At 41.1% G+C, this 15,211-nt stretch overlaps 1 protein-coding gene across 6 annotated transcripts in view; it reads left to right on the top strand.

Annotated features, from left to right (window-relative positions):
• Window positions 1-15,211, top strand: part of AMOTL1 (angiomotin like 1) — a 167,788-nt gene that overhangs the window by 80,953 nt on the left and 71,624 nt on the right. For 3 of the 6 annotated variants that reach the window (XM_036859739.1, XM_036859740.1, XM_036859741.1), the window contains one exon: window positions 12,373-12,519. In XM_036859739.1, coding sequence (XP_036715634.1) covers window positions 12,373-12,519 — 147 coding nt within the window. Of the gene's footprint in view, window positions 1-11,316; window positions 11,334-11,915; window positions 12,194-12,372; window positions 12,520-15,211 lie in introns of those variants that run through there. The other 3 variants (XM_036859744.1, XM_036859738.1, XM_036859742.1) reach the window with 3 other exon arrangements.

The raw sequence follows: 15,211 nt of genomic DNA, 5'->3' as shown, positions 1-15,211 counted from the left end.
GTGTGCCGAAGTAAGAGTTTCCTTGATCCGTATAGGGAGAAAGGCCCTCCAGATGGAGGAAACTTTGGGGGAACTGCAAGCATTTCTCTAGATTTTGTGCAAAGGATATTTGGGGCAATAGACATGAGTTGCTATAATTCAAGGCAGGTTGTGCTAAGTCATGTAGTACTTACCATACAGTGTTGTGTTCTTAGAATAGGGGTCAGAACAATTAAAGTTTTTTGTAAAGTAAGTCTCTGTATCTATAAGAAGTTCTTTTTTAAAAAAATTTTATTGAAATATAGTTGATTTACAATGTTGTGTTAGTTTCAGGTGTACGGCAAAGTGATTCAGTTATACATAAATGTATATATTATTTCTTTACATTCTCTCCCATTATAGATTATAACAAGATATTGAGTATAGTTCCCTGTGCTATACAGTAGGTCCTTGTTGTTTATCTATTTTATATATAGTAGTATATATATTTTAATCCCAAACTCCTAATTTATCCCTCCCCCATCCCCTTTGGTAACTGTAAGTTTGTTTTCTATGTCTGTGAGTCTATTTCTGTTTTGTAAATAAGTTCATATGTATAATTTTTTTAGATTCCACATATAGACCTATGATATATGTCTATCAGAAGTCCTTGATTGTAAGCAGTGCGAAGTAACTTTGGCTAACTTAAGCAAAAGAAGAATTTATTGGAAGTACATTGGGCAGCTCACATATTAATGGGAAGGCTCAGAAAATGAGCAGGAACCTAAGTGAAGATATACCGGCAACCCAGGCAGGGGTAGGCTACTTGTCTTGTGATGATGGCGGCTACCATGGATACCAGTGTTGCTCCTGGACTCCTAGGGGTACTGTTACCATAGATACTTTATCAGCATCCTTTGTGTTTGTGTCATTTCCTCAAGATTCAGAGTCTTTGGTTGGAATATCAGTTGACTGGGCCTCGGTCCTCCTAACTGCTAGAACAGGGAGGGGACCTTTTGGCTTCTGTAATGGGAGGTAGACCCAACTTCCACGGCTCACACAGTGAGTTCAGGGTTCTCCAACACTATTAGTATTTAATTAGAGGTGATTGACTATCAGGGATATGATAGGTAGTAGTTGAAAGTTGAACCACCTAATTCTAAATTATTTTCCATTTCTGTAGTGTTATGAAAATAATGTACTAGTGCTTTTATTTATTTATTTTTATTAAAGTACAACTGATTTACAATGTTGTGTTAGTTTCTGGTGTACAGCAAAGTGATTCAGTTATACATATATGTATGTATATATTCTTTTTCGTATTCTTTTCTATTATGGTTTATTATAGGATATTGAATATAGTTCCCTGTACTATACAGTAGGACCTCATTGTTTATTTTACATATGGTAGTGTGTATCTGATAATCCCAAACTCTTAATTTATCCTTCCCCCACCCCCTTTCTGTTTCTGTTCATTTGTATCATAGTTTAGATGTCATATGGTATTTGCCTTTCTCTTTCTCTTCATTTAGTATGATAATCTCTACGTCCACCCATGTTGCTGCAAATGGCATTATTTCGTTCCTTTTTATGGCTGAGTAATATTCCATTGTATATATGTACCACATCTTCTTTATCCATTCATCTGTTGATGGACACTTACGTTACTTCCATGTCTTGGCTATTGTAAGTAGTGCTGCTATGGGCATTGGGGTGCATGTATCTTTTCGAATTAGAGTTTTCTCTGGATATATGCCCAGGAGTGGGATTGGTGGATCATATGATAACTCTATAGGCTTTTAAAACCAAATACTGGATTCTGGGTCTGCAGATACAGCTTCAACCTCCTCCTTACCCATACCCAAGCACCGATGAATTCTCCATTGCTTAAAGAGACCAAACACTTTGGTGACTCAGTCCCTATGCTTCACCTCTACCTTTTTGGGCTCATCTTTCCTCACTAGCACCCTCTCCTCACCCTGAAGCAGATGAACATCCTCCTTTTTTCCACTTCAGCTCAGGAGTCTCTTTCTCCTTGCCCTTTTAGCTCCGAATCACCTCTGTCAATCATCAGGTAGTAACGAATTACTCCTGAGCCTACAAAGCTTTGTGTCCCTTTAATAGAGTACTTACTCTGCGATGAAGTTTGGATAGTTGCATGCACGTTGTCTCCAGAATGGAATCAAAATATCCTAAGGCTAAGGATGGTCTTACTCATTTCTTTGTTATTTATAGCTCACATCACAGGGCCCTGTTGAACTCAATTGTTACTTTAAAGGTTAAGCATACATTCTGTATTTTGGTTCACACTGATACTATCTCAGAGATATTTTTAAATAAGCATTACAAAGTTAAACTTCGCACAACTTTAAAGGTATTCATCACAAATTCCACTTTGAGAGAGTCTAAATTAAATAGGTGTATTTATTTTTCTTGTTTTCTACAATGGATGGATTATTCCAGGGATTCAAATTCAAGTTCCATGCCCAGGAAGACCATATCTGTAGAGGCTGGAAATTTTAGAAATCTTCCCCGCTCCCACCTCCTCCCCACTCCCCCCAACTTGGGTTTCAAATAATGGTTCCTTGGGAGAAAAGGGGTGAGAAGGTGTATTCAGGTGTGTGCCGTCAGTTTAGTGTTGGAGATCCCTGTTTGCTTTTTCAGTGTGTGTGCTGCGTGCAGGCGTTCACAGAGGGGGGTGCCAGGACCTGTCTGCTTCCTTCAGGCCTCAGGTTCAAGAGCGTGACTTGGCCACCCCAGGGAGGGAGCTTGGCTTCACATGAGGGCTCGTGAACAGACTACCCCTTATTTTTCACATACTGGTCGTGGAGTCTCCACGCTCCCTTTAAAAACATTGTTTCTAGGGCATCTGTCTCCCTGAGCAGAGTATTCTACTCCCCGGAGAAACCTCCAGTTCTGCCAGAATCCGAAGGCTTAGTTGCTTACATTTAACTTTGAGGCCGCTGGCGCACTCAGTAAATTCCTTAGCTCTTTGAAAAGGAAGGTAGAAGCCACACAGAATTGTTCTGTTGCTTGTGGTTAAAATCTCGGTTAGAGGAGGTTATTCTAATCTCGACAGTGGAATTGTTTTTAAAGGCATTAGGTGGTTTTGGCTTCCATGGAGCTGGCAGAAAGTCTTGCACTTGGGCGCAGTGACACCTGGGAGTTTTTTCGCAGTGAGTGAAGGCCCCAGAGCAAAGGGGAGAGCGAGTGCTTCCTCATCTTAGAGAACTGAGAGGGCCAGGGAATCATCGGGAACTCTCAGAGACTGGCTTTGAAGGGACCCTCTCATTAAACTTGGTAGTGACACCATCCCAGAGGATATGCCAAGTTCTCCATCAGTCAGCAGGTAGTAAGGGAACCATATACCTTATACAGAAAGTAGCAAGTACCCGTATGGTGCCTTGTCTTCAAGCTTCACCAGGGCACTAGCACCAGCATATATATATATATATATATATATATATATATATATATATATATATATATATTTATTAATTTATTTATTGAAGTATAGTTGATTTACAATGTTGTGTTTAATTTCTGCTGTATAGCAAGGTGACTCAGTTATACATATGCATATTCTTTTTCATATTCTTTTCCATTATGATTTATCATAGGATATTGAATATAGTTCCCTGTGCTATACAGTAGGACCTTGTTTATTCGTCCTATATGTAATAGTTTGCATCTGCTAATCCCAAACTCCTAGTCTTTCCCTCCCCCATCGCCCCTTCCCCTTGGCAACCACTAGTCTGTTCTGTGTATCTGTGAGTCTTTTTGTTTTTTAGATATGTGCATCTACTTAATGGCTGAGTAGTATTCCATTGTATATATGTACCACATCTTCTTTATCCATTCATCTGTCGATGGTCATTTAGGTTGTTTCCATGTCTTGGCTATTGTGAATAGTGCTGCTGTGAACATAGGGGTGCATGTATCTTCTCAAATTAGAGTTCTGTCTGGGTATATGCCCAGGAATGGGATTGTCGGATGCACCAGCCTATATTAAGTGACTACTGCAAACTACTAGGCAGTTGATGTTAAGTGCTCAGTTGTGCGCTTTCGATCATAATTACCGTGGCCATTGGGGGAAGGCAGGCCACTGTAGGGGAGGTAACCTGAAGAGGTAAATGTATCGGGATGAACTTTAGAGGACTTGGGGAGGGGAGTGTGCAGCTAGAGGGTGGCATTCCCAGCAGGGCCTTGGAGAATGAGGGTGGCATGTTCACGGGATGCTGGGATACTGAGGGGACCAGCAGGACTGTTGACAGCTAAAGGAGGGGGCCGAGTGTCGACAGCCTTGAAAACCGAACAGAATTTGAACTTGAAGCTGTAGCCGATATGTTTATGTGCAAGGGAGTGGCATGCTGGCAGTGGAGTTTAATTAAGGACAGGTGATTCCCAGCTGTGTGAGTGCAGGGTGATAGTGGGGTGACGGTTTGAGTGTCCTCTGGTGTTTACACCTGAAGGAGACTCCTGAGCCTCTTATGTTGGTCTGTTTATGGATTCCGGATCTGATCTTAGGGAACGAATCAGTTACAGTGGAGGTGAAACAGATGAGCAGGTGACCAGGATTCTTGTTGTACCTCTCGCCTCCCCCAGGAAACTCACTTCATTTTTACCTCGATTCATTTTTCCTTCAACAACGAGGCCTTTGTTATCCCTACTATGGAGGGAGGGAAAAAAGTCTTGTTCAGGGTCACATTACCTAAAGGCCTCTGGACAGTTACAAAGAAAGTGAGAGAGTAAAACCATAGTGGGAAGGAAGTTTTCAGTGCTTTAGAAGCCAGCCAAAAGTAGTCATGCTCGTAGAGAGAGAAGCAAAGGATTCTTGTTGAGAAATGACATGCAGTGTTTGCAAAGAGAAAGGAACTGTTCTTGTTGAAATGGGTCATCATCAATATAAGGCAGAAACGTTGAACCCTCAAACTGAAATTGCAGAATTTCACCCTCTGCCGAGTACAGCACAAACAAATGTCTAGCTTTACTTCAGGCAGGAGCCCGAGGGGCTGCAAGCCCCCTGCCCAGAGGGAGACCCTGGGCAGGTTTTCTGTTGCTTCTGCCACTTTCCCCACGCAGACTAAAGCTGTGTGAGCCATGGTCCTTAGATGAAGGTTTGGGTTGAAAGTAGGTGACTGCAAGTTACTAAGTCAAGAGAACCTTACATGGAAACCCTGAGAGGCAACTCCATGTACAGATTACATAGAAGCAGAATCCTTGGTCAGCTGTGGACTCCCCTAAAACCTGCACTGTCACTTAGGCCCTGGGCCCCAGCCAGGCCTCGCAGCACTCACTGGGTAGGGGTGGTGTCCGGGCATCTCCTGTGGTTTCTCACAGTTCTTGCTCCCGGGGCTGGAGACCTGCTAACAAGGAAAACTGAATTTCTGCTTATGACAGGTATTGATGTCCAGTTTCTGATTTCAGAGATCCTTGACCCTGTTGGTTAGATTATATGCCCTATGTTTTTACATAAGAAAACAGACTCAAATCGTGCTACCGGAGTTCCTAACGAAGATCCTGCACTAGAACAGGAAGGGAAAGATTATGTGCACGTGGGACGGCGGATGGTGTCTCTCTTGCATTTTTACTGTGTAGCCCAGGAATGTCGTGCCACCCTGTGGTACACGTTATTGTCATTTTACCGTGTCTTACAGGTGAGGGAGCTGGAAGCGAAATGATGCCTTTCGGGTGTGGCAGTGCTGGGATAGCTCACTGGGTTGTCTGTTGGCTCAGTGGAGTGATGATTCCTGAGCCTGGCTGTCCGTAGGGTCTGTCCGGATCCTCTGCTCAGCCAGACTTCTCTCTTCACTTCCAAGGAGAGGGGGCAGAGTGGGAACGGAACTCTCGGTCAGTGTGTGGGCCACTGAGTCTCTTTCTTTCTTTCTTTTTTTTTTTTAAGTATTTCTTTCTTTCTTTATTTTTGGCTGTGTTGGGTCTTCGTTGCTGTTCACGGGCTTTCTCTACTTGTGGCGAGCAGGGGTTACTCTTCGTTGCAGTGCGCGGGCTTCTCATTGCGGTGGCTTCTCTTGTTGTGGAGCACGGGCTCTAGGCGCACGGGCTTCAGTAGTTGTGGCACGAGGGCTCAGTAGTTGTGGCTTGTGGGCTCTAGAGCGCGAGCTCAGTAGTTGTGGCGCACGGGCTTAGTTGCTCCGCGGCATGGGGGATCTTCCCAGACCAGGGCTCGAACCCGTGTCTCCTGCATTGGCAGGCGGATTCTTAACCACTGCGCCACCAGGGAAGTCCTAGTTCTTTCTTAATACTGAGGCCTGCCGAAGAAATGGTGAGAGGCGGCGCATCTTTGGTGCCCTCTGAGCTCAGGCCCCCCCTTCCAGCTCTGCTCTCTCTGTAGCGCCCTGTGGCCTGGAGCCCTGGGACCTACTCTCACTCGGCAGGCCGTTGGATAAGGTGTGGAAAAGCAGTTTATACCAGTGTTGTGATGACGGGAATGGCTTACTGCAGGATTCTTAACTGGGCTCCATGTTGAAAGCATGTATCTATGCATATACACATTCCCTACACACACCTTTATACACCCATACATATACACATATATATTCTTAGGTAGGCCACAGTTTTATTGGCAGTTTACTCTCTGTTATCATTTAAAATTTTTAGTCACATGATTAGATGGTAGGACCCAAAGAGTTGTAATCTACTGGCATGTGCCATTCCTGACCTAGATCGTAATAGAACACCACACTTTTTTTTTAAATTGAATTGAAGTATAGTTGATGTACAATGTTGTGTAGTTGCAGGTGTACAGTAAAGTGATTCAGTTTTTATATATATATATAAAAATATATATATATATTCTTTTTCAGATTCTTTTCCATTATAAGTTATTGTAAGATATTGAATATAGTTCCCTGTGCTACACAGGAGGTCCTTGTTGTTTGTCTATTTTGTATATAGTAATGTGTATCTGTCACACCTTCTTTACTCAAGCGTATGGGTCCTCAACTCCTCCTTGGCTCTGATTTGGTGGGAGAGGGGCGGAGGGTGCAGAAGGTGTGTTGGTGTTTTTTTGTTTCTTTGCCTGTGTGCACTGTTCTCCATCTAGCTTAGGGCTTCTCAGCGGTAGCTGCACATCGGAATCATATGAAGAGCCTTATAAAATACACATGCCTGGGCCCTGTCCCAGTGATTCTGATTGACTAGGTCTGGGTGAGACTGGGGTACTGGCATTGGCAAAGTTCCCCAGGTGATCCTAACAGGTGGCCAAGGTTGCTCTGTGCGTCTCTCCAACTTTCCACCAATATTTTCCACCTGCCTGAAGTAGAAGCCAGGCCAGGATTTGCCTTTGGATCCTAATTTTAGCCTTGACTTTTAGATTTATAGATGTAGAAGATGAGGCCCAGAAAGGGCTGAGTTTCTTTTCCAGGGTAGTCCTTTCTGGGTTGGCCAAAAAGAGAACGCTGACAGATACTGTCACAGGCATTGGAACTGTCATTTTAGGCTGATCTTTATATAGTATGTCATTCATACTCTGTTTTTATTTATCCTTAAGATCTAAGTCACAACTACATTATTTATTTTAACATTGTAAGATAAATATTCTGGTGGTCAAAATCTTTTTTCTCTTTTTCTCTCTAATGTAAACATGCTTATGATACATGTGAGCACACGTGCAAATATTATTTCACGGGTTGAGGTAGAGAAACTCGGGAAGAAGTTGAGTAAATTTCCATCTTCCAGCCTCTTAGAATAATTAGTTGCTTACTACTAGCTTTGGCCTTATGGGAAATGGGTAGATAACAATCCTAGCAAGAATTGCAAATGACCTGTTTGAAATGATGGCTGAAAAACATGATTTTTCTTCTAATGGAATTATCTCTGGGGCAAGGATTTTTTTTTTTAATGTATTTTTATTACATCGCAGGAGAACAACTCATGTTATCATGCTAAGTGACAGCAGCATGACACTGTGTGATTCCAAATTTGTATGTACAAATCTTAATGTATAAAATTAAACAGAAACATACCATAAGACTAACAGCAGTTCTCTATATGATTGTATTATTGGTAATATATAATCATAAAAATGCATTTTCTTTCATTGTGAAAATCAGATACTGAAGTAGGATCAGCTTAAGCTCCTTGGCCTCTGTGCAGGTTTTCTTGACCTTTAGGCAGGGTTAGGCCCTTTGTCCTGAGCTCCCACTGTATCTAGAACAAGCCTTTGTTACAGCCAACGCTACCCTGCATCGTAACTGCCAGCCAACATGTCTGCTTCCTACTGAATTCTGAGACTCCTGACGGCAGAGTTCTTGTCTTATCGCTATAGCATGGCGCCTGGCACTTAGAACATGCCAGGCACACGTTGACTAAATGTTGAAACAATTTCTGTTGGAACTATAGACCAAAGTAATCAGATTTAATTCTGAGGCTTGGTATTGCCCACTCCTTTTCGGGTTCCACAGTCAGTAACACAAGCATCTCAGATAATATTTTCCCTAAAAGCTTTGTCTACAACTCGGGTAAATTGCCACTGTGAAATGGGTGCTGCTTGGGTGTCTGGGTGGGAAAATTCCTTTGAGGACTATGGAGGCATCAGACAACTCTACCTAGTGGCATCCATCATTTGAGCATGCAGCTACCTCCCTAACTGGGATTTCTTGCTCACCATGCAACTTCCAAGTTGTAATTTGGCTTCTTGTGGAAATGTCAAAACAGTAAATGTGCTAGCTGGCCTGGAGAGCATAAGAGACCGTTCCCTCTGGCAGTTGTGTTTCTCATGGTAAATTAATGAATTGGCAAAATTTGGATTCTGATGACCCAATGAGGTGCCGCCACCCTGTGAAGTCTCTTGGCATGCTTTGTACCATCTATCTTATCTCCACCAACAGTGGAGAATCAGAGGGGAGGGCTCATTGTCCAGAATGCTAGGGAAAGGATATCCAGGATGGAAGAGAAGCTGTCGAGGTAAACTTTAGACACACCTGGACAGCTGTGGACAAACCTTCAGGTTTGGGTACAAGAAAGTTTTGATATGGATTAATTCCACACGTGATGAGGAGAAGACCAGGACAAACTATACAATGATCCATTATAGTTACACATTAACGGAAAAGGCACTAAGATGTCCTTAGCCATTAACTCTCTAAATTGTTTTTCCTTGTATTTGTAACTAATCTAATTGATATTCATGTTTAGCTACCATATATATATATCTATATATATGTACATATATAGTTTTTAATAGAAAAGGCCTTTTATTTTTTTTCAAATTTTTGAATTTTATTTATTTTTTTATACAGCAGTTTCTTATTACTTGTCTACTTTATACATATCAGTGTATACATGTCAATCCCAATCTCCCAATTCATCACACCACTAGCCCCACCCCCTGCTGCTTTCCCCCCTTGGTGTCCATACGTTTGTTCTCTACATCTGTGTCTCTATTTCTGCCCTGCAAATTGGTTCATCTGTACCATTTTTCTAGATTCCACATATATGCGTTAATATACAATATTTGTTTTTCTCTTTCTGACTTACTTCACTCTGTATGACAGTCTCTAGATCCATCTGTGTCTCTACAAATGACCCAATTTCGTTCCTTTTTATGACTGAGTAATATTCCATTGTATATATGCACCACATCTTCTTTATCCATTCGTCTGTCAATGGGCATTTAGGTTGTTTCCATGACCTGGCTATTGTAAATAGTGCTGCAGTGAACACTGGGGTGCATGTGTCTTTTTGAATTATGGTTTTCTCTGGGTATATGCCCAGTAGTGGGATTGCTGGGTCATATGGTAATTCTATTTTTAGTTTTTTAAGGAATCCCCATACTGTTCTCCATAGTGGCTGAATTACATTCCCACCAACAGTGCAAGAGAGTTCCATTTTTTCCACACCCTCTCCAGCATTTGTTGTTTGTAGATTTTCTGATGATGCCCATTCTAACTGGTGTGAGGTGATACCTCATTGTAGTTTTGATTTGCATTTCTCTAATAAGTAGTGATGTTGAGCAGCTTTTCATGTGCTTCTTAGCCATCTGTATATCTTCTTTAGTGAAATGTCTGTTTAAGTCTTCTGCCCATTTTTGGATTGGGTTGTTTGTTTTTTTAATATTGAGCTGCATGAACTGTTTATATATTTTTGAGATTAATCCTTTGTCGGTTAATTCATTTGAAAATATTTTCTCCAATTCTGAGGGTTGCTTTTTGTCTTGTTTGTAGTTTCCTTTGCTTTGCAAAAGCTTTTAAGTTTCATTAGGTCCCATTTGTTTATTTTTGTTTTTATTTCCATTACTCTAGGAGGTGGATCAAAAAAGATTTTGCTGTGATTTACGTCAAAGAGTGTTCTTCCTGTTTTCCTCTAAGAGGTTTATAGTGTCTGGCCTGACATTTAGGTCTCTAATCCATTTTGAGCTTATTTTTGTGTATGGTGTTAGGGAGTGTTCTACTTTCATTTTTTACATGTAGCTGTCCAGTTTTCCCAGCACCACTTATTGAAGAGACTGTCTTTTCTCCGTTGTATATCCTTGCCTCCTTTGTCATAGATTAGTTGACCATAGGTGCGTGGGTTTGTCTCCGGGCTTTCTATCTTGTTCCTTTGATCTATATTTCTGTTTTTGTGCCAGTACCATATTGTCTTGATTACTGTAGCTTTGTAGTATAGTCTGAAGTCAGCGAGTCTGATTCCTCCAGCTCCGTTTTCTTCCCTCAAGACTGCTTTGGCTATTCGGGGTCTTTTGTGTCTCCATACAAATTTTAAGACTTTTTGTTCTAGTTATGTAAAAAATGCCACTGGTAATTTGATAGGGATTGCATTGAATCTGTAGTTTGCTTTGGGTAGTATAGTCATTTTCACAATATTGATTCTTCCAATCAAAGAACATGGTATATCTCTCCATCTGTTTGTGTCATCTTTGATTTCTTTCATCAGTGTCTTATAGTTTTCTGCATACAGGTGTTTTACCTCCTTAGGTAGGTTTATTCCTAGGTATTTTATTCTTTTTGTTGCAATGGTGAATGGGATTGTTTCCTTAATTTCTCTTTCTGGTCTTTCATTGGTAGTGTATAGGAATGCAAGAGATTTCTGTGCATTAATTTTGTATCCTGCAACTTTACCAAATTCATTGATTAGCTCTAGTAGTTTTCTGGTGGCATCTGTAGGATTCTCTATGTATAGTATCATGTCATCTGCAAACAGTGACAGTTTTCCTTCTTCTTTTCCAATTTGTATTCCTTTCATTTCTTTTTCTTCTCTGATTGCCGTGGCTAGGACTTCCAAAACTACGTTGAATAATAGTGGTGAGAGTGGACATCCTTGTCTTGTTCCTGATCTTAGAAGAAATGCTTCAGTTTTTCACCATTGAGAATGATGTTTGCTGTGGGTTTGTCGTATATGACCTTTTTTATGTTGAGGTAGGTTCCCTCTCTGCCCACTTTCTGTAGAGTTTTTATCATAAATGGGTGCTGAATTTTGTCAAAAGCTGTTTCTGCGTCTATTGAGATGATCATATGGTTTTTACTCTTCAATTTGTTAATATGGTGTATCACATTGATTGATTTGCGTATATTGAGGAATCCCTGGGGGCAAGGATTTTAATTTAAAAAAAAATAGCCTGACTCTTTCCCCAGAGTAAACTAAGTTACTTTTCCCAGAAAGAGCCTTCAACTTGGTGCACACGCAGAGAAACTAGTGCATAGAGGAAAGACATCCCAGACCCATCCCGCTGGGTGTTCCCACGATATTGTAGATGCCAGATCGGTGTCGCTGTCGTGGTATATCATGTTCAGTGACTGTAGAATTGAACACAGTGTCACGTTTAATTGAAACAGGAAGCACACTCTGCTTTGAGTGTGAAGCAGATACAGAGGAGCTGAAAGGCCAGTGCCTGGCAGAGGGCCAGAACCCATGACCCGGGCTCACACTGCCACACAGGGCTCCAGAACTCTCAGAGTGGGGCTGAGCGCTCTGTCCTGGGTTGGGACAGGCCCTTGCTAACACGTGGTCTGGCAAAATGACCACCCCTCTCTGCATCTTTCATACATTCCAAGAGACAGCTGCCCTTCCCCTTTTAGTTTTCCTTTTCTGGCCTCCCTGCCTCCCTCTTTTCCCCAACCTTGACCTTTCCAAACTTAGTGACTTGTCCAGTTCCTCAGGGGACTTGATTTCTGCCAGTGTTTCTGCTGCTGCCCGTGGAAGTAGGTTGTGAGAAAGGGTCCCTGCCTTCGCTCAGCGTGTCTTGAAAATTGTTATTGTGACCTCATGGGTCATTTTGGTGGGTGGCTAGACTTGTGATGATTCTGAATAGTAACTTTGGAATTTTATGAATCGAAAAGACAGAGCTGCCACTGCCAGTGGAAATGTGTGTGGGAGAACAGCTAGTGTGAGTCACACGGCAAAGAGGGAGAGGAGGACTTCACTGGCACTAATATGCACTTTGCTTTCTGCCCCCAGGTCCCCCTCCTGCCTGTTACAGCCCCAGTAGTCCCATCCAGATTCTGGAAGACCCCAACTACTTTTTCCCAGACTTTCAGCTCTATTCTGGGAGGCATGAAGCATCTTTGACGGTGGAGGCAAACAGTAGCATCAGGGAAAAAGTTGGTAAGTTCTTTTATTGGCACTTGTGTTGGAAAAGCAGAACAATCTCATGTTTCTCATTTTTCGCTCTTTTGCGTAATTTTTTTCTCTATCCTTGTTTTAAATATCAGCATATTGGATTATTGGTTGTCTCTGTATTGGTAGGTGCCTTATTTTTAATGTTTGGTAAACATTAACAAGGTTTTAATAGACTGTTTTACTATAATATGTGACCCTCTCAACAGAGTTCCTAAGTATGTAGGAACTTCAGAATTATACCATTTATGCCCTAATTTTCTTCTAATTCCTAAATATTCTTTTGTATTCTTTCCCAGAATCTTTCATTCCTTTTTTTCTTCTCTGCTTTCATTTTTACCTCTTTTTGCAAATGATTCAGAAATTCAGAGAAATTCAAAACTATAGTCGGGAAGGAACTGCTTCCTTTGTAAAAACTTTCTGCCTATTTTTGAGGGTTTATGAGATTGGTTAAACCATGAAAAGGAAGCTTCAAAACCACTTTAAAGAAGATCTCAGGGTTCTTGCCAAATGTGCTTATGAAAAGGAAATTCAGTAGTTTTCATGCTTGATGCGACACGATTCCTTTTATTATTCATCCAAAAAAATCTTTTTCCTTTGGATATATATTTTTATTTGAATTTTTATTCATTTTATTTTAAAATGTTGATTTTTATTTGAATTTGCTTGTTTCATTAAGCCCTGAAGGTAAGGACTGTCCACTTTACTCTCCTAACCCCAGCACCTATCAGAATGCCTGAATATAACAGGTTGGCAGTTGGTATTTGTAGAGTGAGTGATGGCTCAACTCAACCCACACTGTTAATCGCTTTCCCAGGGTTGTTCATCACTTATTACAATTATTTGGCAATTCATTTTGTGTGGACTTTCAATGATCTGTTTTTGTTGTTTAAAAATTTTTGTTGTTGAACTTCCGGTTTATATCTCAGTTACTGTACACCTTCTCTGAAGGTGAGGAATAAGTTTGAATTCACTCCACATGCCGTCCTGTGAGGCAGATATGAAGCCTGACCATTATACAGAGCAGAGAGGTTCAGAGAAGCCAAGTAATTTGCCTGAGGTCACAGAGGTGTGATTTTGGGGTCGATCAGAGTTGAGCTTCAGAAACCAGTCTGTAAAGTTCTTTATTTGGCAATTATTTTTTCTCTTATTTTTTTTTTAACCATTTTTTTAATTGAAGTATGGTTAGTTTACAATGCTATGTTAGTTTCAGGTGTACAGCAAAGTGATTCAGTTATATGTATATCTATCTATCTATCTATACATCTATTCTTTTTCAGATTCTTTTCCATAATAGGTTATTACAAGATACTGAATATAGTTCCCTGTGCTATACAGTAGGTCCTTGTTGTTTATCGCTTTCATGTATAGTAGTGTGTATATGTTAATCCCAAACTTCTAATTTATCCCTGCCCCCCACAATTCTTTCCTGAATGCCTTCTGTATATTGGGGTAGTATTCTAGGCACTGGGTATACAGCATGTGAACGTAACAGATAAAACTCTCTATTCTCTGGTGCTTGAATTCTAGTAGACAAATACAGATAAATACAGTGTTGATCAAAAGGAGAAGAGGCCAGAGGCAAGAGATATTAGGCTGCTCAGGACATTTAGACAACTGGTTAAGGAGCTGGAACCCGGGGAGTAGCTGAGGGCATGGAAGCTGGGGCTGCAGTCTTTGCTGTTACGGAGACACTCAAAATGTCATCTACGGTCGCCTTTTCTCATATTTTAATACTGAAAAGTGTAAGAGGGATGTAATCCTTGACAGAATCCCTTGCCAAAAGAAGACAATAAAACCAATGACATACGTCTAGATATATACACATGTATGTGTGTATTTCTGTGTCTTGTTAAGCATATCACATCACCTTCATTTTTTCTCATTTCACTTATCACACCACCTTCATTTTTTCTCATTTCACTGTGGACTGAAAAGTGCTTGGCACTTGATTAAATGTAGGGAGCAAAGGAGACAAAAGGATCAAAACTGAATCTGAAATTTCTGTCTGGTTGACTCTGATGAGGATGCCATTCATAGAAAAAAAAAAAGGCAACCTTGGGGAAGAAAGACAGTTTGGGGGAAAATGATGTGTCCTGTGCATATGTAAAAACAAAGAACCATCACTGCATGGAATTGTAAGAGTGAAGGCTGCTTATCTCTAAGGGGCTAGCTCAGCTCCCTCTATTGGCAGGGGAGGATGTTGAGCTCTAAGAGAGCAAGTGATTTGCTCAAAGTCTTGCCAGTAGTAAGTAGTAGAATTTTTACTATCCTAACACTATAAATATCCTCAATACACTACTTCTTAGTACCATTGTGAAATGGGGTAAATTATATATTTCATGGTGCTCAGATATTCTTTTACTGGTTACACGTTTGACCCCCATTACATGCAGGCACTGAGTTGTGTGCTAGGGATACCCAGGTGAGGAGGCACGATCTTTGCTTTTAAGGAGTTTAGAGTCTGTGTACATAAGTAATTGCCATCTATTGTGACGATTGCTCTAAGGGAGGTATAATAATGGAGCCCGGACATTGGAGAAGGAGGGCTCAAGCCTGCTGGGCTACAGCAGGCAAGGTTTTACTTAGAAGATAGCTTTGGAGCCATCACTCAAAGCGTGTCTAGGAATTTCCCAAGAAGGGTGTGGTGAGATGCATCTTTCTAGGCAGAGGGATGAAT

The sequence above is a fragment of the Balaenoptera musculus genome, chromosome 8, assembly GCF_009873245.2.
Source record: "Balaenoptera musculus isolate JJ_BM4_2016_0621 chromosome 8, mBalMus1.pri.v3, whole genome shotgun sequence".
NCBI classification, from domain to species: domain Eukaryota; kingdom Metazoa; phylum Chordata; class Mammalia; order Artiodactyla; family Balaenopteridae; genus Balaenoptera; species Balaenoptera musculus.
The sequence above is the reverse complement of the archived record's forward strand: the minus strand, read 5'-3'. Positions and strand labels throughout refer to the sequence as shown.